We start from the raw sequence: 20,113 nt of genomic DNA, 5'->3' as shown, positions 1-20,113 counted from the left end.
TGTAAATTGCACTTTCATTGATGTCAATGAGCATTTGTAGTCATTACAGATTACGTTTCTCTCATAGAAAACACTTAAATACTGTGTTTTATATTTTAAAATAAATCATCAGAGAATAGTTTCATTTATCATCTTGAATCTCCAAAAGCTCTATGAACACATTTGCCACAAGAAATAGAAGTAGAAAGCTGATTTATTCGTATTCATTAACAATTGTGCAATTTGAACTGTATGCTATGATTTTTTGCCTACAACTGTTTTGCTTTATTTTTTACTCAGTAAGTCAGAAGAAATCTGGCATCCAAATTAACTGGGCACAGAATTAACTTAATTACTAATTACTTAAACTGCAGTTTCTGTGGATTGCATACATGAAGTATTACAATGTTTATATCACACTTTCAGTATTCACTTCTCACTTATAGAAGATAGATCTGTTGGACAAGAATATCCAGCATATCAAATGTCTACAAATAAAAATCTAGGTTATTATTATTTTTAGCTATAAAGTATTTTAAGTCCTTAAAGACTGAGTGCCAGTCTTTTGTAGTGAAATGCTTACTATCAGAGCCCAAGTAAAGGTTCCTCTTGTATCCCAGTTCTCCCAAAAGGCAATGCTAGGAGTAGTGTTTCCACTTGTAATTAGATTCACTCACAATATTCAATTTTCAGAAACAGAGTTGAGACCAGGAATTGTATCTCTTTTGCTGGTTCTCAAATGACAAATTCTGTATCATTCTGAATCTAAGAGTTGAGAGCAAATACTTGGGACTTTTGGCCTCAGTATTTGGCCTGACTCCTCACTTCACTGGACACCATTCAATATGCAATTCCTATCTCACAGCTGTGGGCACTCCAGGCTACAGGTCCTCTTTTAAGTGGAAGCAAAAGAGATGCTGGGCTTGCAAGAAGTTGCAAACTCTTCTAATATTAGATAGTATGATACAAGTAATCCCTGCACCCTTTCCTCACCTTCCTGAAATGCACTTTGGGTAAAGAATTATTGGCATTCCAGTTTCCCTCTCCTATTTTCTCCCAGCCCTAAGACTTCTCTTCAGATTTATGTTTTTTCCCTACTTCAGCTAGCTTCCTTTGAACTCATCTGTAGAGATAAGATCTCCCTGTCAAAAAGTAATACTTCTGTCTCCCATCTGAAGTATGTTTCTCACTCTCCCTCTAAATCAATATTGCTCACATTTATCGCAGTGTTTTATGTCTAGGAAATTCTATTCCTAGAATGCCTGACTCCTTGCAAAGAAGTGAAATGGGACAAGTATTGCATCATCTTGAGCCAACCTTCTGTGTTCCATGTGAACTGGCCCTCGTCAGAATGTCATGAGCATTCATGTCCTCCTTCCTGGGAGATACATGACACAGAAGTGATAGTACGTGGTGGGCGCCACAAACATGCAGTTACATGAGCAGTTTAGAAAATCATGAACAATTGTATAAAATTAGTGTAACCACAACTTCAAACATTCTCCTAAAAACTACTGACCTGAAAATTATCAGTCAAAACTATTAAAAAAAAAATTGAAAATAAAAATCTACTATCTGCAAGTTGCTTCCTATGGATGAGCAGGTAATACTTTCCATGGAAAATTAGATATGTTAATGTGGGACTGTTACAGAATCTAGAAATCAGATAAAATATGAAATGCCCGCTATGAACTGATGCTATCAAAAGCCATATTTCTCATTAATGCCATTTGAAACCGAAGTCTACATTTTATTTCTAATTGCTGTTTTTTCTTTTGCATTTGCCGTTTACTTGTGGCATGATGACTACAGATCAAGGTAGACAACCACTACGATTTTCAGGACATAGCCAGCGTGGTAGCACTTACTCAGACCTACGCCACTACTGAACCGTTCATAGACTCCAAATATGACATCAGGATCCAAAAGATAGGCAGTAACTACAAAGCATACATGTGAGCCAAAAACTTATCTTTTCATCATTTGTTTGAAAATCGATAAGCGCCAGTAAGTTTAAGACTGTTGGATGAGTCTCTGAGTAGAAATGTGGTGACTCCATGCCTTCATTGCCATACGCTTCAGAAAGACAGAGTGTCAGGCTTTATGGCCTGATATATGGTATTATCAACGTCTTTTTCTTTAAGTTGATTGTCATTGGGAGGAGGAGAGTAACATAACAGGTGAGCCTGCCTGAGTAGCGTTCCTGACAACTTTTAATTATTTTTCCATTTCATCTATATTTAGATGGCATTCATTCACACCCATTTGAATGATAAAACTGTAATGGGAGGCAGTACTCTCCTTTTAACATGAAATAATAAGAAAAATTCTTGTCTTACAATGACCCATATAAAAATGGGTAAAAATGTTTTCTAGTTTTATAGAGATATATTTAGAGATCATGACTGTATGAGAGGCTAAAATGTTGTTTCAATTTTAGAGCAGCGAAACAGATTATGAGGTATTAATTGATCTATGGTGACTGTCTTTATGCATAATTTTACTCTATTTCAACTATCAGTTATCAGTGTAATTTGACATTCAGTCATTTCGTCCATGTTTTTCAGATAAGTTAATTCATCTCATGCATTTGTTCCCTCATGCTTACAATTCTGAGGCAGGAAAAAAATACCTGGATAAAAACATACATGCATAAAAGCACACGTGTATGCATAATCATACATCACTAGGGATCTTGCAATGTTGGAGGGGTAAGAGATTTCTTATATGTTGACATTTTAATTGAAAAACAAGATACATGCAAGTTCTTTATCAGTAAAAATAACTGAATTTCAAGCAACCCATAAATATAAACAAAAGTTGTAGTTAGGCTAAAGAAAATGCATGAAATATTTTTTAATATTAAAGACAGAATTAGCATTAGGTCTCAAGTAATTTAGAAACAAGCAACAAGCCCTATTAGAAATGTAGAATCTCCTGTCCAGGATGGGGACGAAGGGTAAAACACATCCCCTTAGGTTGATTTTGGAGATCCATGTACTGTGACTCCTCCCCTATGACACTGCTGTCACAAGATCAAAACTCTGAGCAACTGCTTGCCTCTCCAGGCATACAAGTTGGAGAGGCATTTGTAAAAGAACATCTAAGATTAAATCTCTCAAGAATAACTTAATGATGCATCTGTCTCTTGATGTACATCTTAGTGGAAGAAAAGACTACACAGAACAGGGAGGACAGTGTGCCTGTAGGTCAGATCCATCCAGCAGTACAGACACTCAATTCTGCTTTGTTTTGAACCTAAAACTTTCTAAATTTTGCAAAAACAATGTTGGAAATTTGAATTGTTCACAGTGACCAAAGCACTCAAATATACTGCAAGGATGGTGTGGTTTCTGGAATCCTTGACCCAAAATCCCTTTTTTAATAGTGATGCAGTCAATCTCTAGAACTCAAGGTCCCTACAGAATTTCAAATGTGTTGGTCCTGCCTCAATACACATCCTTTCCTTTTTGTATAAAATAAAAACCAAATACTTCTGAACGAGTCCAAACCATACCTTGATCTGGTACCACCTCCTTCCCAGACCACTTCTACCTTTCTGTATCTTAGTCCTTACTTCTTATGCCCTGATCTTCATTGTTCCTTGCTTTGGGTTCTCCACTGCCCCTTTTACGCTAATAGTGCCAATTAACTACCATGCTCTCCCTCCACTTCCAGTCACCATTCAGACTTCTTTCTTTACCTCAGACTTCTTTCTCTGTCTCGGACCTTTTCATGCAGTCATTTCAGCCTCTTCAAGGCTAGGACAGTGCTTTTCTCTCTCATGGGTGCTTTGATGCACAAATTTCTTGTACTCTACTACATATCTTTCACTTCTTCTGTTGTTTATAATACACAGAGTTGATTTATCTTTGTCTTACAGTTCCCAAGCGGCCCGGTCTTAGCAGTAAAGCCCAGCCATTAATGGTTGGGACACACCTCTGGGTAGCAGTAATCAGATGCAGTGTCAATAATTTGACAGTTCATTCTTTGTGGGAGAACCTGAACCACTGCGTGTAATAGGAAAGAGTTCTATTTTTTTTTCCTTAAATTAAAATTCTGTTTAGTCTCTGTAATACTTACTGTATTATTCGGCCATGGCAAATTTATAACTTTTTAACAAGAGTGTTTCTTCTTCACAAAAGAAGCAGTTGGTCTAAGGATCAGAGAAGAAAAGAAAAAAGAAAAAACAATTAAAATGGCAGCCTGTTTCTGCTAACTTTATTTATTTTTATGCTTCTGTTCCCTCAGAAACTGTGGGTTCATCCAGATGCTAAAAGCCTGGCCATCATTTTTTCTCTACTTTCTTTCATATGGTTAAATCACAAGAAATGAAAAAATGATTCATTTTTACAAAGCATTGTGAAAGGAGATTTACCAAATGTCTATAAAATTCTTCATATGCATACATATGCATTATGTCAGTAGTATATTGTTTTACAGCTGGTTCTCATTTTGTTCTCTCACACAGGAACAGAGTACTTAGAGAGCAACCACAAAAAATACAAGCCAAACAATTGTTTTTCTAGTTTAAGAGTTATGAAGAGTTTCATTTTTACAATTCTGTGGGAAATTGTGGTATAAGTGGATCCATGACTCACAAAACACTGGTGCTTATCATCTGTCAGCAGAGATTATAGCCAAAATGCCACACTGGATCTCTCTAAATACCACAGCTCCTCAAAACATTTTGTGATGCATGCTTAACAGCACCTGGTACCATTACAGAATTCATCTGACTTCAAGGAAATAAGAGTTTAAAGGCTCAAATAGAACGAAGAAAAACACAAATACAAAAATACTAACTTTAAATCTCTTTTCCAAATGTAATAAACTGAATGCACAACAATGTACTTTGACCATAACTTCAATAAAAAAAAAAGTAGAGCATAGCAGCTGAAGAACAACAATGCTGTAGTAACAAGCTGCTAAATAGACTACCTACACAAGAATTGTTGTTAGATCTTTCTACTTATTTTGTGACAATACTTGTCCAGACAATTTGGAATGCATGCTTCAGATAGTACTAAACAAAGCAGATTGCTGCTGGAAAAGAGAAAGGTCAAGTCATGATACATAGCAATCGTAATTCCTCTTTTCCCCAACTTTAAAACAGTTTTTCTTCATGTTTACAAACACCAAATCAAGCAAAAGCATGCAAGTCCTAAGTCCAAAGCATTCAATTATATTTGGAGTTGGTTCCTTTATTATTTGGAATTCAGTGAAAAAGGAGGAATTGATGTGGATGGGGCTGTGAGCAACCTGGTTTGGAAGGAGGTGTCCCTGCCTGGAGCAGTCGGTTGGAACTACATGACCTTAAAGGTCCCTTCCAACCCAAACTATTCTCTGATTCTATGATCTTCTCTACTTAACAGTGCTAAGATTACCTCAGTGCAGCTGAGCATCATCAACTAACTTCTTGCTAGAAATCTTCAGGATTTTTTTTCTAAATTTTGCTTCCTAAAAGACACCTTAAATTGTACATGCTAAGGAATGCCTTTGGAGAAGTCTGCAACAGAGTTCAGTCATGATATCTAAGAAGTAAAATCTGTAGACTGTATGTGGAGTAATAGTGAACTTAAACATCTTAACTGTTCTGTAAGTACACACACATATAAATATCACTTAAAGCCTTATTACTGATAGAAGTTACCTTACATACAGCACTGAATGTGGATCTTCCCTTTTCGTTATTCTCTCATAGCAAAAAAAAATAAGGCATGTTAGAACTGTATGCTTTAAAATTCAGTTAATTTTATGAGACTTCCACGGAAAGGTTGGCGCTCCCCCACATTTGCTGCTGACCCTTGTAATTAGATCAATAAAAATTGAGAGAAAACTATTGCTGCTGCCTAGTAAACTTTTAATGTATTACAGATATTCCTATTACACTTCTAAGTAGAAACACTTCATGATTTGTATTCTAAGCCTATTCTCAAAACATTGTTTAGGTTTCAGAAAAGAGTAATCTTCTCACACCTGCTAACCAACCTGGTGTCCGAGGAGGAGAAAAATATATATTTTTTATTTCTTACTGATAAAATAAAAAATGGTATGCTTGAAATAAGATGTTTAGATTATATTCACAAACTAGCAAGGAGTGAAAACTGGAGGAGAAACCAAAATGAAGCTCTGTAACAGATTGGAGATGTTCCAAATGGACATCTTGACTTTCAAGTATTGGGACCTAAATGTGCAGTGGTATGGATCTGAAATGAGAAGCTGAAGCTTCAGTTCCTTGCCATTTGTATTATTGGTATGTTACAGGTTATTCAATCAATTTCTAACCGATAAAATCTTACTGTTAACACTTGCACTTAATCATAGTAGTTTTAAAATTTCTCTTAAGCAAACTAATGGGGAACAAAAATTTCACTGTCATGCATCATAACATTGTGAAGCCTGTTAAAATTCATCATGTTTTAGATATTATATTGTAAGCTGCCAAATACAAAACAATATGTTGATGCTGCCTTAGTATCCATGTGAAAATCAGAATAATTTAGGAGGTAGGACAAATATGAAACTAGTGGCTCTCTTTGAATGTTTTTCCCCTTTCAGGAGGACTTCCATATCTGGAAACTGGAAGACAAACACAGGCTCTGCAATGTTGGAACAAATTGCTATGTCAGATAAGTAAGTGAAGTCTCATGTAAAAGGTAATCAAAAAAACAAAAGAATTTTAAGTCTTTTTTTTTTTAAATCACATTGGTGTGCAGTTTACAGTAAATGAAGGCCCTCTGTTCATTTTGAAAAAAAAAAACAAACTTGGAACTAGATGAAAAAACACGAGAGAAGTGTTTCCCTATGAATTGTCTCAGCTAAGTAATCAAGCTAACTATCAGGCTTACATGTTTGCAGGCACCCTTGAGCTCCTAAATATATATCTGCAGCTAGAAAGCTACTGGAATTCCCTTCACAGTATGCCATTTTCAGGTTCAACCTACCAGTCATTTCCTCTGGTTCATTTGACCTCTTTTACTTTACTCCATGTCACAGTGTTTAAACTTTTTCTCCTATGTCACGTAATGCAACAAAGTGTTTTTTTCTTAACTTTGCCTATTTAAATTGTATTTCTCTTTTCCACTAAATTGCTTATTTGTCATTATTGAATCTTCTGGTCAACTGCACTGTGAGTCTTTCTGCCCAGATGCTGAAATATAACAAAGCTTTTTTCTCCTCGTGTCATCATTCCTGCTCTGTACTTTGTTTTATTGTGCTTTTCTCTCCCATCCTTGCTCTGGTTATCTCTTAGCAATTCAGTACATCAGTCTGCAGTATATTTTGAAGCCTCACTCTGCTACTGCTCAATGCTGCTCATTTTCTCCAGTCACAAAATATAGGCCTCTTTTACATGCAGAGAAAAGCTGTAGTGCTTTTTATGGCTATGAATTTTATTTTGTTCACCTTCTGCAAAGGTTGCTCTTTCACATTACAGCTTTATTTTCCCTAAATTTACTCCAGTCAGTCAATACATGTACAAATGTTGAAAACTCTGTGCAGTAGAAGTGTAATCTAAATGGTGCTTCACAGTTCAACAACAGTCTTTTTCTGTTGTTTGGTTGGTTGGTTTTGTGTCGGTTTTTTGTAGTTGTTTTTTTTTTTAAATCTGGCCCTACAATTACTTGTAGCTGAGAGAAACGGAACTGAACCATTGCCTGCCCTAAGAAAGGTGAAAACAAATAAGACAGGAATTACAACTCCCTGCTGTCCAACCCCAGTCTAGACTGTGTCCTCACTGATGTCCCCTCTGGGGATGGAGTGGAGCCACATTATTTTCTCATTCTCATTCCCCTCCCACTTTGCTTTAGACTGTGAGGTTATGCCTTCACTGAGAGAGAAAGAGTGTGCTTTACTCTGCGTAATTACAGTTCATGAACTACTTCTCTGTGAAAAAACCAGCACTTTAATCTGGCCATAAGGAAAACTAAATAGTATCAAGTATGGGCAATGAGTACAAAATGCATAGCCACTTCACTGTAAATGCTCTGTGCTGCTTTGGTTCTGCTTCCACGTTTGAATGTAACATAATTAAATCATATCTGTATATTCACTTTAAAAAACACTAGCAACAAACCAGAACTTTTATGCTGATGAAGACAAAAGCATAGAAAAGAGGGATGTGTTCTCGTAACAGCGAGGCTATGCCATAATTTTAGTCTGATTACATACAAAGCAAAAAAAGGAAGTAAAAGCAAATTGAAGTTTTCTGAAGAGCTGAAGTACTTTAGAGGCACACCAAAAGCAATCAAATCTGATGCATGTGCACTTCAAGGCATTTAAAATACATCTCATGATTTAGAAAGAAGTATTTTGAAAGCGCTGCCTGAGTCAACATTGCTGACTGAACACAAATGTTAGTCTAGAAATTTAGTGAAGAGGAATGTGGAGCAGTAAGGGATGATGATGAGGCAGAGAACGAGCAAATTTCAGTGTTATATATTCTTACTGAGCCCTTCATTTCAGAGAGGAACTGCTCCCCAGTTGGGCCAGAAGAATACAGACTTACTGTAGTTGTGCACACCTCACAAGTACTTTGTCATCTGCCAGTTCAGAGGACACTGCATGCTACATTGATTCTGAGAAGATAAGGACCATGGCCTCTGGTCAAACCTGCTGTGCAAGTCTTGCGTTTAAAACTCCAGGGTAGTCTACTCAAGGCCTCTTTCCAAATGCAGTTTCTCCAGCTGTGTTTGTTGGAAGGAGATTGACTACTGAAGATGTTCTTATTTAAATCTGATTAATTTTTCAGTTTCTTAAAGAAAACGTCTTCCTTTTTTTTCATAGAAACTTCAATTATTTGCTATTAAAGGCAAATTTTACTGTCCTCGTGGCTTGCTAAGATATGTGGTGATATTTTAGAGCAGAAACAAAGGTTGTTTATAAGCAAATGTGTGCAAGCAGTCCAGCCAATCAGTGCATCTACAGATGCTGAAATTGTCAGGACTCCAAAACAACTTCTCATTTTGGACAAAACATTTTTCTCACAGGAAAAAAAATCTTTGCTCAAATATTACCACCAGGATTTTTTTCAAACAGTTGTATTGATTTCTTTTTATTCTGCTTAAAAGATTTTTTTTTCCCATGAGAACAGAAAATATGGAGAGTGTGATCTAATAAGTTTACTTGGAAAGGGGATCATTACTAAGGATATTTTTATGACTAAGACTCACAGCCCAGCAATGAGTTTCTTTTCATCCTACAATGAAGTCAAATGCTATGTTTATAACATCTTTTTTTTTTTTTCTTCCAGTGGAAAATAATATGATGTGGCATATTTATCATCATGGCTTAAAGGCTGGATCAGGGGAGGGTCTATAAAAGGAAACAGCCCTTCTTCATACTAGCCAATGAAAAAAAAAGTCTATGATAAATGACTGTTTTAAAACTACTTTTTTGTTTGTTTGTTTTGGTTTGGTTTTTTTGTTTTGTTCTTCAATTGGTGGAATGGTGATACCTGCCTGTATAAACTTTTAAGACCATATCATCACTTGGTGATACCCAGACACAGCTCTGTTATTAGTTAATTAAAGTTCTCAATGCTACTTTGTGTCCTGCCAGTCAACCCTTGCCATTTAACAAACATACACAACTAAATCACCTCTGAACACCCTCAACAAAGTATTATGGCTCCCCATATGTGCTACTGACTGTTCTGTACTTGATCAGGAATTGCCTCACTCCTTTTCTAGTAAGTCCCCCTTCATTCCTTTTTTAGTCAGATAATTCCTCTCTTCATAGAATGAATTAAGCTCCTTAAGCAAGAAAAATAAATCACATTACTGCATGTAGAATGGGTTCACTTTCCATTTATCAGACCAGATTTCTTACCACGAGGATAAAAATGCAGTGCAGGAGTTCAGTCCTGTATGAATTACTGTATTTTTTGTTAGATTTGTAACCATTCTTCAAAATTTTCTAAATTTCTTTTGAATTTTCCTGTAATTGTCTGTAACCCTACATGAAGATGTTACGTTTGTCTGCATGCTGCATAACTTTTGCATAGTGCCCTGTGGCTGTTCATCTTCAATTGTCTTAAGGCCTGCTGTTTCTTGATTTTTCTTTTGCCTTGTTCAGTATATAGAAAAGTTGCTAATTTGGAATACAGTTTGGTCAGTAATTTAAGACAGACTCTCATCCTAGTTTCCCTGATACAAGGATAAAACTCATCCATAATTAAGTACACTACCAAGACTGACAGGCGGGAGGATGGTCACACTTGCATCTGTCACAGATGTGCCAGTTTGAATTTCACAGGGCGACAGAAGCCCCATTCCCTGCCTTATAAAATTCTCTGGCACCACTGTAACTACAGAAACTGGTAAGATACACCTCTGTGGGTTCCCACATAGTGTACAGTCACAACTAGCAAGCTGTACTAGCATAGTGGCAGTGGAAGTGCAGAATGAGGTACCCTGAAATAATGTTTGTGTTCCAGCATATCTTATCACAAGGTCACTCACAGTTTAGAGCAGACACATATTTGGGCTAATATGAGCTGGGACAGCAGCCAGTGTAATGTTAGGTCAAGATAGAGAATCACAGTTTTTATGGATTCTACTTGGAAAAGGAGAGTAATCGGTCCAGGATCTCTAAGCTGCTATTCTAGGAAATACAAATTCAATAAAGCTGACAAAAGACTGAGTGAAAAGTCTGTGTTTTAAGCAAACTTTATATAAAATGCAGATTTAGATTAAGGCTATAGAAAAACAAGAGCCTAATAAGATACTTACAGAAAAAAAATTGTTTTATAAAACAGGTACAAGCTTTGGGTTGACACCTGTTCTGAAATATTTGGTGGTTTGGACATCTGTGCTGTTAAAGCTGTACATGGAAAGGATGGAAAAGATTATATTTTTGAGGTAAGCAATCCCACTCTTTTCAATAAATGCTTTATATGTTACAGATATGGAAATGAAGAACATTTGTGACAGTTAAGCATTGGCTTATTTGTGTTTCTGGAAATACTGTATTTTTGAGCAATGTTTAAATCATACTACAAAGCCACAAGTCCAAGTTAGTGGCAACACTTGCTGGAAAATGCAACCATATCATATGGTAATGTTTTGTAGTGCTAGAGGAAATGTACACGGCCTGCACAACAAAACCAAATGTAGATGTCATATTTTCCCAGCCCTTGTGACTTCTTTCCTGATCAGGCTTAACGGTTTTTCCTGGAAGGTTTATAGATAGCATTTTCCCAGGGGAACCCCAACAAAATTATATCTTTACGTGGAAAGGCAAATTAAGAACGAAGTGGAAACAGTTTTATTTTTTTCTATCCTAAATGTTAATTTAAGATCTGATTCCTCATGAAAATCCAATGCTAGAACATATTGTTGTGGATCATTTTGAAAAGTTTTTTTCATGTACCTTAATTATGGATAAATATAACTTTGTCTAGCCATGAAGCAATCACTTGCCAAATACACAATTCAGAGGTTTGTATTTGCTAAAGGAAAAACTAAGGCATTTTTTCCAAGCCATGACAATAATCTGGGATCCAGAAAGAGGCAATGGATGGACCTCCTCCTTTAGTCATCCATACCCATTTAAAACAAAAAAGCTTTGCATAACAAAAATTTTTGTTTTGTCACAGGGTTAAATTTTTCTAATTTCATAAATTTACTTACAACTATTGCAAGTGCTAAGAATTCCCAAGTCAATTTATAACACTTTAAAGGGCTGAACAGCTTGCAGAATTAAATCTTCAGCAAAACAAATATAATTAATGCTTACCTGCTGAGATGCTGAGGAATAGTGAAGAAATCCTGTATGCTTAGTCTACCTGGCCAAATCAGAACTTACTGTTTCTTACTGCATTGTAACTCACTGTAGCATAAAATTTAGTTTCACACTAGACCTTTCTTTTATTCCTCCACATAGTGCAGTCTGTCCCACCAAAAGTGTGTATTAAAACTATTGCTTGCCCTGTAAATCTGTCTGAGATTTGACAAAGTAGAAAAAATGTATTCTCCTCTTTCTGAAAACGAACCACTCTGACTTCTGATGAGACATATAAACAAAAATCCTGAACGTAATATCTGCTATGTGTGCTACTTCGCTCCTTGGCTGTAGTCACAGGTCTGTCCCAGACATTGTTGACTTAATGGGAAGTCTTAGATCTCTGCAGCACTCAGGCTTTCACAGCTTCCCAAGGCTTTGCAGGATACCTGCAGTAACTGTGCTCCCTAAATGTCTCAGAAGGTGAGGCTCAGCATTTTTGATGCGCTCCAGTTTGTCTACGTTCAGTAAATTGAGTTAGTTCATTCCAGTTTGACTGCTTTAAGCAATGCATTTTTACCCTACAATTTTAACTATAAAATAATGGTATACAAATAATAAATAACAAAATAATGAATAAGATATGAGACCTTATTTGTCTAATAAGTTAACAGGTAAAAACTGATACATCATATGCAAAAGATACAAAGCTAGACTAGAAGTACATTCAGCAAGTACGTTATTGTAGAAACTGGAGATTTCAGATGTAAAACAGTCTTGTGACTTACAGACTGGAGCTAAAGCTCATCTGGTAAATGATTGTCATTAGTCTCTCCACCTCAGGTCTTACATTCCCCTTTCATCTTGCTGTTTTCTGCTTCCAGTGGAAATGAAAGAAGTCTTCTTTATTTTATTTGACAACTCTGTTGCATTCTTTCTTGCAAACTGCTATCACACTGAAAACTCTTCACTTTCGTTCACTGAAATCCAGTTTCAACATTTTTGATACTTCTTAGATTTGTAAGCTAAGGCAGAAATCAACATCAGCTTCCACTGAAGGCAGTGTACATGGAGAAACTTTCTATATCAGGCCTGGTTGGCTCATTGGGTGGGAGAAGGGGGAGAAGTTTTCTGACAATTAAGTAATCAATGAAAATTATGTAATGGAACAGCAAAGTACCTCACTTCCTGCTTCTGAACAAATGTCCTGATCTTCCATGCAAGATGCAATCCTAATTAGACTTCAAAAAAAAAAATTTAAAAAAAAAGGAAGAGAGAGAATTCAAAGAGTTGCAGAATACACAGGAACTGGGTTTATAGGGCATTTTCAGTAGTGTACATAAGAGATGATGCAATTAAAAGAGTGACTAGATGCTTGATGATTCTCGCTGTCCTACAGAATCAGCTGAATTGTTTGGAAGATGGTAGTGCTCGGGAATACTTAGAATGTATGTAACCCATTGAAATGTAGAACTGTTTGCAAGGCTCACACTGGACAGAGCATCTGTAAAATTTACAATCATTTTCTACTTAAATGCCAGCTTATATCAAGAGTTTCCATACTATAATTATGACAGTTACTGCACTATAATTCTGTGATGTAATAAAGAGCAAACGACCATCTGTACTTGTACAGGAAAAGTTTCTGTCTTTCCATTGCTTTCAATATGGGAAAATAGATGCAGTATTTCGTGCTACAATCAAGGAACCAGAGCAGAACAGGACAGTCAGTCTGTAAACAATGGCTTTACACAGCAATTGCAGTGCTACACTGGAAACCCTGCTCTTAAGTTTTCACTGGTATCTCATCTGTTACAACACTAAAGCGTTCTGTGTCATTCTGGACAGAAAAAATACAAACATTCTAATGCATGGAATAATGTATGCAGGTATGGCCACTCTGAGCATTCAAACCACATAGCCAACAATAGGAAATCAGACATGTATTTTGACCAGCTTCAGAGTGAATGTGAGTCAATCACAACTGTGCTCTAATATCCTTTATGTGTTCAGCATTCTAGACAGAAACAAATTTCAGAATGATTCTCAGTAATTAAGATGGGAGAAGAACATTTTACAGGAACTTAATACATACATATGTATTGACAAAGGTGTTCAGCAAAAGCTTTAGAATATGCGTAATTCAAAAAATAGTTTTTAAATACCCACAGTACTTAAGTATTCCATGTAACATTACGTGTGCTTCCAAAAAATCATTCTTAACTACTGTTAGAAAATGCAACACTTAAATCAATGTTAAATGACTATTTCTGGAAAACTGTTTAATTATTATTAACTGTATAATTATTATTATTAATTATTTCATATTGTTCATTACTTTCATATCCTATATCAATAATTTTATTTTGGTGATGTTGCCATTCAGCTGCTTTGTGATGGTCATTTTGTCATTTTGCTTTCTTTCATTCCCCAAAAATGTGGAGCAACAAATTGTACCAGGGGCTGATGCTACAGAGTCAAAATAACACGGTGTCTCCTGAATGTAATATTCTAGCTGCACTTCTTAGAATGCAGCATAGTAAAGTGATTTTATTTTAATCTGTGACCTAGTACAGTACTCTTACATTGCAGGTAAGAATGTGTTGGTTCTTAATGTTCAGACCCAGTCATCACACCCAACTTTTCAAGATGATAAACTCACTATTTTAGTTTCTCCAGTAGTTTCTCTTCTCTATGTATGATTGAAGTGATGACAATTTGACAACTTATTCTATGAGAATTTGAGAACATATTCCAACCCTCCATGGCCATGCAATTTATGAAAAGTATGCTTGTTGTTTAAGTAGAATAATGCCTGCTGTGTACGTAGAGTAATGCCTGCTCAGGTGTAATATAGAAGGTTTAGAAAGCTAAAAAGAAAGAAAGATAAGAAGGATGTTTAGTGACACTGATGTATAATTCCAACACATGATTTCTACATACGTAACTGTTCTTAAGAAATAGAAATATACAGATGCTAATTACTATTAACTTCTTGTCGCTGCCTTCCTGCTGGGATATGCATGTTCCTTTGACCAAGTAATGTAATAACAACAAGAAATGCCTTCTCACATTTTTAGCTTTTGGTTCTTAGTTTGGATGGATTTTATAGATCTGAGTCTGTTTTATTGCACTGCTTTGTGCACTGGCATCTTTGTACTTTTTAAGCTACTCTAGATATTTTCATGAGTTCAGGCCAATCCTACCATTATGTTCCAAACATTATAAAACAAACACATTTCCCGTGTACCATTCATCCTTCCACCTGCTGTAAATGTGACACCCATGGGAACTTTGAAGTGTCCATTTGAGCCTTCCTGTTATGCAGATGAGAGGTAACTTATGCAGACCAATCTGCCAGAAGACAGCAAGGACAAAACACTGGAGTCACAGTATCATGCAAATGTAATACAGCCTCTCTTTTTCTGTGAAGCTGCAAGTTCTCTACAGTTTTCTTAGATGGGGGCTCTAAGAAGTAACTTTGCCTTTTAAAAGAACAAGGTTTTCTAAAACTTGTTCCCCAGAAAAGAATTATCTTCTCTAGAGCAACCTCGTGGGGTTTGGGGTGTTATTGTTTGTTAGGTTTGTTGTAGGGTTGGTTTTGGTGTTTTTTGCCTTTTACTTCTGTACTCCAAAGAAGCATCTCCAAACCTCTTCAAATGAATGAACTGAAAGGGCTGTCAGGTTGCTCAGGAGGAATCCCAAGTCATTTTTGTGTGTAACAATCAGCTGTTGGTACAGTTCCTATTCTTTTTACTTCAATTTGAATACTCAGCTGCCAAGCATCATTACACCAGAGACAAATTGTAGAAATTAGAATTTTAAGAACACATCATTTCAACATACAATGTTTTAACCACTTCATCAATTCTTGATAATAGGCATCAAATTAAGGTCCATTAAGCTTTAAAAACTTAAATGAGAGAAAGAATTCAATTTTTCACTTTTACAATTAATATTTCTGTAGTTCAGTAATAGAAGGAACACAAAATGGAGTGTTTCTTGTTCCTGACCACTGAATAATACCTTTTTCATGACTCATTTCTGGAAAACCAAGCCTCTGGGAAACAAAACAGAAAGCTCATATAGTGATGATGAATGCAGTAAAAACAACAACAAAAAAGAACAGAATCCTTTAAAGTGGCCTCATGGATAGTTACCAAATTTTGCTCAAAAGTGAATGGGGGAGTGGGTGGGGATGGCTGCTGCAAGTGTCTTATTTCTGCTTATTTTTATCCTAAGCTATATTAAAATCAGCTTCTAAGTGGGTTATAACCTAGCAAGATGCACAACATTTGGATTTCCTAAGAAATGTTTTCAGGAACTGTAAAATAGTTTAAGAAATTAAAAAAACAGAATTTGGTTTTTTTTGAAGTCCCAGTGTAACAGACACCATTTCTGAAGGTGCTGCAATTGTTTGACCTACTAGAAAATATACCACCAGCTTTTCTAAAACGTATCTGTTTCACGAGATCTGATGATACGGCACCAGCTATAAGCATGCTGTCTTTTAAAGACTTGCCTATTTCCATATTCACTGAATAATACTGGCTAAAGTACACAAAAGAATAGATGAGAAGGGAGTAAAGGTGACAAAACCCGTACCTCATGCAGTATTTGTGTTCAATTTACCTGTGGCTGTACTTCCTTTGAAATGTTATTCATACTATTTGATGACAAGTTTAAGGAGCCCAAGACTGTAATACTGTACATCCATGTGCTCAGAAGCTAAACTCACTTATTATTCTATCTGAATCATATCCAGTTCCAAAATTCAGCACCAAATACCGGACATGAAAATATATTCCTTTAGTATTATTTCGTGATATTATTATAAGAGATGTCTCATAAATCATGGGCATTTTTAGAATGGAAGGGAGATCTGGGTGTCACTTTGTCCAATTGCTCAAAGCACATCTAACTCTCACGTCGTTCAGGGCCCATCCTTAAAGACATAGGAGAGGGAGATTTTTCTGTTTCTTTCCATTCCAGATAGAAATGCAGTTACATAAGTTTGTCTTCAGGCTGTTGGGTCGCTCACAGTTTGATTCACTTTCTCAGCCATCGTTATTCTTTTTCTGCAAATCTTGTTATTCACTCACTGCAGGAGGGACTGTAAAAATTTTCCTAGCAGCCAATGTCTCCCTCCAGTACTATCCCTGCCAACTCCTCAGGTGTGGTTACATTTCCAATTACAAATAATTCCTGCATCTGCTGTAGAGACCTCTGGGAAAGCCCCATGATTACTTCATATCCAGTCACTTCCTTACTTCTCAGAAATTACACCACCTTCTCTTACATCCCACTCAATCTTAAATGACCTTCTCAAACTATTACTTGTTCTTAATGTCAGTTACTTTCCCCGTACTTAGAACTCTTCATTAAATTCTCTTTCAGCCTCTGCTTTTCTGGTCAAAGTTTTCACCACAACTGCAGACATCCAGGTCCCATAAAAAAACACAGAAGAAGAACACATTCATAAAATAGCAACAATACAATCCAGCTTCTCTTATTCATAGACCAAAGTAAATGTTTTGGGTTGTTTTTTTGTTGTTGTTTTTTTTTTTTTTCCTCAGTCCTCACACTCTCAAGCATAGACCTTCAAAATTCCTTTGATTTCTGATGAAATTAATTGCTACTCCCTCTGCACTTAGCTTCTCTTGAAACTCCCAGGTCTTTTTCCATGTGAAATCCATGCGCTGTTCTCCTGTCAGACTCCCTGTGCACTTCTGACTGGCAAGCCTTCTATCTGTTCATTCTTATTCCTCTCAGCATCCTGACAAACAACTTTTTCTCTTACCATGTCACAGTCTTTTACATTTGCCATTCCTCTTAGCTCTACAACTCCATCTTTCCCAGCACCATTTCTTCATAAAGCTGTAGATAAGAGATCTTTCATAATTCTTTGGTGGTTGATATTTTATGTACTGGAGAAGTATGTGTAGACAATGGCAGCATAGTTTCTGCTTCATAATGGTGAGTCCTTTGCAATTACTGGTGTTTTATATTTGCACTGGCTCTCTTATTAATCCCATCCCATTTCCTTTGATGGTCATCAGAAATAAACAGCATGTCTCTTTTCTTTCTTACCAGTCTCAGTTTTGCAGCCAAAATCTCAAATACTTACCTTATACACAGAAGCAACAGCAGAAGGCACAAATTCACTGAAGGGTCATATCACTGAAAGGTGTTTTATTTTATCACAGCATTTTGTTGACTTAATCATCCTGCTGTAGTTTCCATATTACTGCTAATATATAGTTGGTCTCTCACAGTTTATCATAAAGTTGTGTTAACTGCATTTCAGCATATGTTTTATGGGTGATAAGAGAAATTCATCCTATAGAATTGGGTACTGAAATGCATTTAAATCAAAGATGAAAGCAGTATGAGCTGAGTAATGATAGTTCATAGTGATCTATGTTTTTACTGACATCTACAAAAGTAACACTTTAATCCATATAAATTGCAAACGTCTTTCTTCTATGAAATCTTCATAGTGGGAAATTCCAGTATTTTAAATAGCTAAACTAGATACTGAAAAAAAACCTGGCAAAGTGTTTAAAGGATATTTTAGGACTAGTAAAGAGTGTAAATAGGCTGTTTATAAACCAGGATGCTGTCTGCGTTTAAACTTTGCCAAGCCCTCTAAGGGGAGAGGAGCCATCATGACATTCCTATTAATCATTCACAAGTTTTAAAAACTCTGTTGGTGTTACACAAAATACTTCAATTCTTAAGATATGCTTGTATAAAACATTAGTGATTTCTGATAACTTTCATTCATTATTTTACTAGGAAGGAGAATAAAAGCACAGCAGCAGCAACAGTATAGCAGCTAACAAAAGGGTTTTTAATCAACATCAAAACCTGTCACAGTGACAAAAGGTTCTCAAGGACAAATGGCTGTTTTTTTATGTCATATGTATTTGAATCTGCCTCAGTAGGTGAACACGGCGGCTATACTTACAAATACTATCTGACTATCTTCAAGAAATTAGATTTTTAAGATTTTGTTTAAAATATACCTGAGGTGTTCAACAGAGGCTCCTCTGGATCTAAGGAATGATCTGCTTGAAGATTTCCAAATAGTAAGCCCTTCAGTGTTAAATCCAAGTCAGCTAAGCATTGCTGAATGGCACGGCCACAAACCAGTTCTGACCAAATTGATGCTTATCTACCAACCATTCTGTCAAGCCCAGCAGGGCATATTCACTAATTAAACAACTTGGATCATTGCCAGTGAGTCTGAAAGCTTCACACATTGTGAGAACTTAAACTGCTCAAGTTGAGGTACTGAGTTCCATGGCATTAACCAAAACTAGCACACTTTTGTCTGGGACACAGAGGAAATACAAGGGATGTCTGAACTACATTAAGAGTTGGAACCTTGACATGTATTATCTCTGTTTAGAGATATTCTAATTTCATACTCATGTTTCAAGACACATGGGGTAAAAATCTGAAGGAACCTACCAAATTAGACTGATTTATCTATGCTGCTTCTGGCAGCTGTCACAAATTACCAGTCTAACAATGATAACTCTTAATATTCTTCTGTCAAATCATATATCTGTCATAGGTAAAAGTCCAGCAATAACTTATCATTTATTTTAGTTTAGGATCTGCACAGTAATTTTCCATTCCAGTATATTGAAACATACTCAAAACTTTATGTTCTTTTCTTTTGCTACTTTAATGCGAAGTTTAAAGCAATGCTGTCTAATAACTAATTTTTCTTATGAAACTGTTCCATCTGAGCAGCCAAAGGGTATTTTACAACTGGTATTAATCAAAATTAATTCAAAATCCCTTCAAAATCTGAACAGAATAGACTTCGTGTTATTTTATAGCTGTCAAAGCTGAGCTGAGATAGGTTAGATGAATTACCAATGTAGATGCGGAGTTTTGAGCAACACCTCAAAGCTGCTTCTTTTATCCCTGGCCAAAGAATGACAACTTTTCAGTGTGTTCTGGTAAACAGCGTGGAAATAACTCCCAAATACACTTATGTGTAAGCAGTTGTAGAAGTATTTGGAAATAGAAACTCAGAGTCAGAGCCCAGTCCTCTGGATCTTCATCCTATCTAATACTTTGGCAGGATCTTATTTTAGGCAACTTCTTTCATGGTAATTCCAAATATATTTTTTAATGTAAGTGGATCTTGAAGAAAGTGAGGTTTCCTTTCTCACACCTCTCATGCTTCTTCACTCAATCCTTTCTTCTTCATACATTCATTCGTCTTTAGGAAACATTTGCTCTAGATCTCAACTATTATTTCTTTGTTTGCTTTAGGTTTATTTCAAATTCTCTTTGCTGTGAGAAAGCTTAGAGGAGACATCCTAGATTTGAAAATCCCAAAACAAATGTTGTCAGCACTTTGATTGCCAGTATGCAATGTTAGTGTCTC

At 36.1% G+C, this 20,113-nt stretch overlaps 2 protein-coding genes across 24 annotated transcripts in view; one reads left to right on the top strand and one right to left on the bottom strand.

Annotated features, from left to right (window-relative positions):
* TIMP4 (TIMP metallopeptidase inhibitor 4) overlaps positions 1-20,113 on the bottom strand; it is a 109,496-nt gene that overhangs the window by 35,403 nt on the left and 53,980 nt on the right. For 11 of the 13 annotated variants that reach the window (XM_042823618.1, XM_042823611.1, XM_042823612.1 and 8 more), the window contains one exon: positions 4,063-4,135. The exons of 1 other annotated variant lie outside the window; for it this stretch is intronic. The gene's annotated coding sequence lies outside the window, so the exon portion shown is untranslated. Of the gene's footprint in view, positions 1-4,062; positions 4,136-10,712; positions 10,804-20,113 lie in introns of all 13 variants that reach the window. One more of the 13 variants, XM_042823616.1, reaches the window with a different exon arrangement.
* Positions 1-20,113, top strand: part of SYN2 (synapsin II) — a 144,475-nt gene that overhangs the window by 99,856 nt on the left and 24,506 nt on the right. For all 11 annotated transcript variants that reach the window (XR_006169712.1, XR_006169711.1, XR_006169713.1 and 8 more), the window contains 3 exons: positions 1,792-1,934; positions 6,541-6,615; positions 10,739-10,841. Coding sequence is in view for 4 of the 11 variants with exons in the window: in XM_042823597.1 (XP_042679531.1) it covers positions 1,792-1,934; positions 6,541-6,615; positions 10,739-10,841 (321 nt within the window). In the remaining 7 variants the exon portion in view is untranslated. The remainder of the gene's footprint in view (positions 1-1,791; positions 1,935-6,540; positions 6,616-10,738; positions 10,842-20,113) is intronic.

This window comes from Centrocercus urophasianus, unplaced genomic scaffold, assembly GCF_019232065.1.
Source record: "Centrocercus urophasianus isolate 14NV4802_14NV808 unplaced genomic scaffold, USGS_Curo_1.0 seq_22, whole genome shotgun sequence".
In the NCBI taxonomy this organism is placed as follows: domain Eukaryota; kingdom Metazoa; phylum Chordata; class Aves; order Galliformes; family Phasianidae; genus Centrocercus; species Centrocercus urophasianus.
Note: the sequence above shows the minus strand (reverse complement) of the source record. Positions and strands in the feature narration are given on the sequence as shown.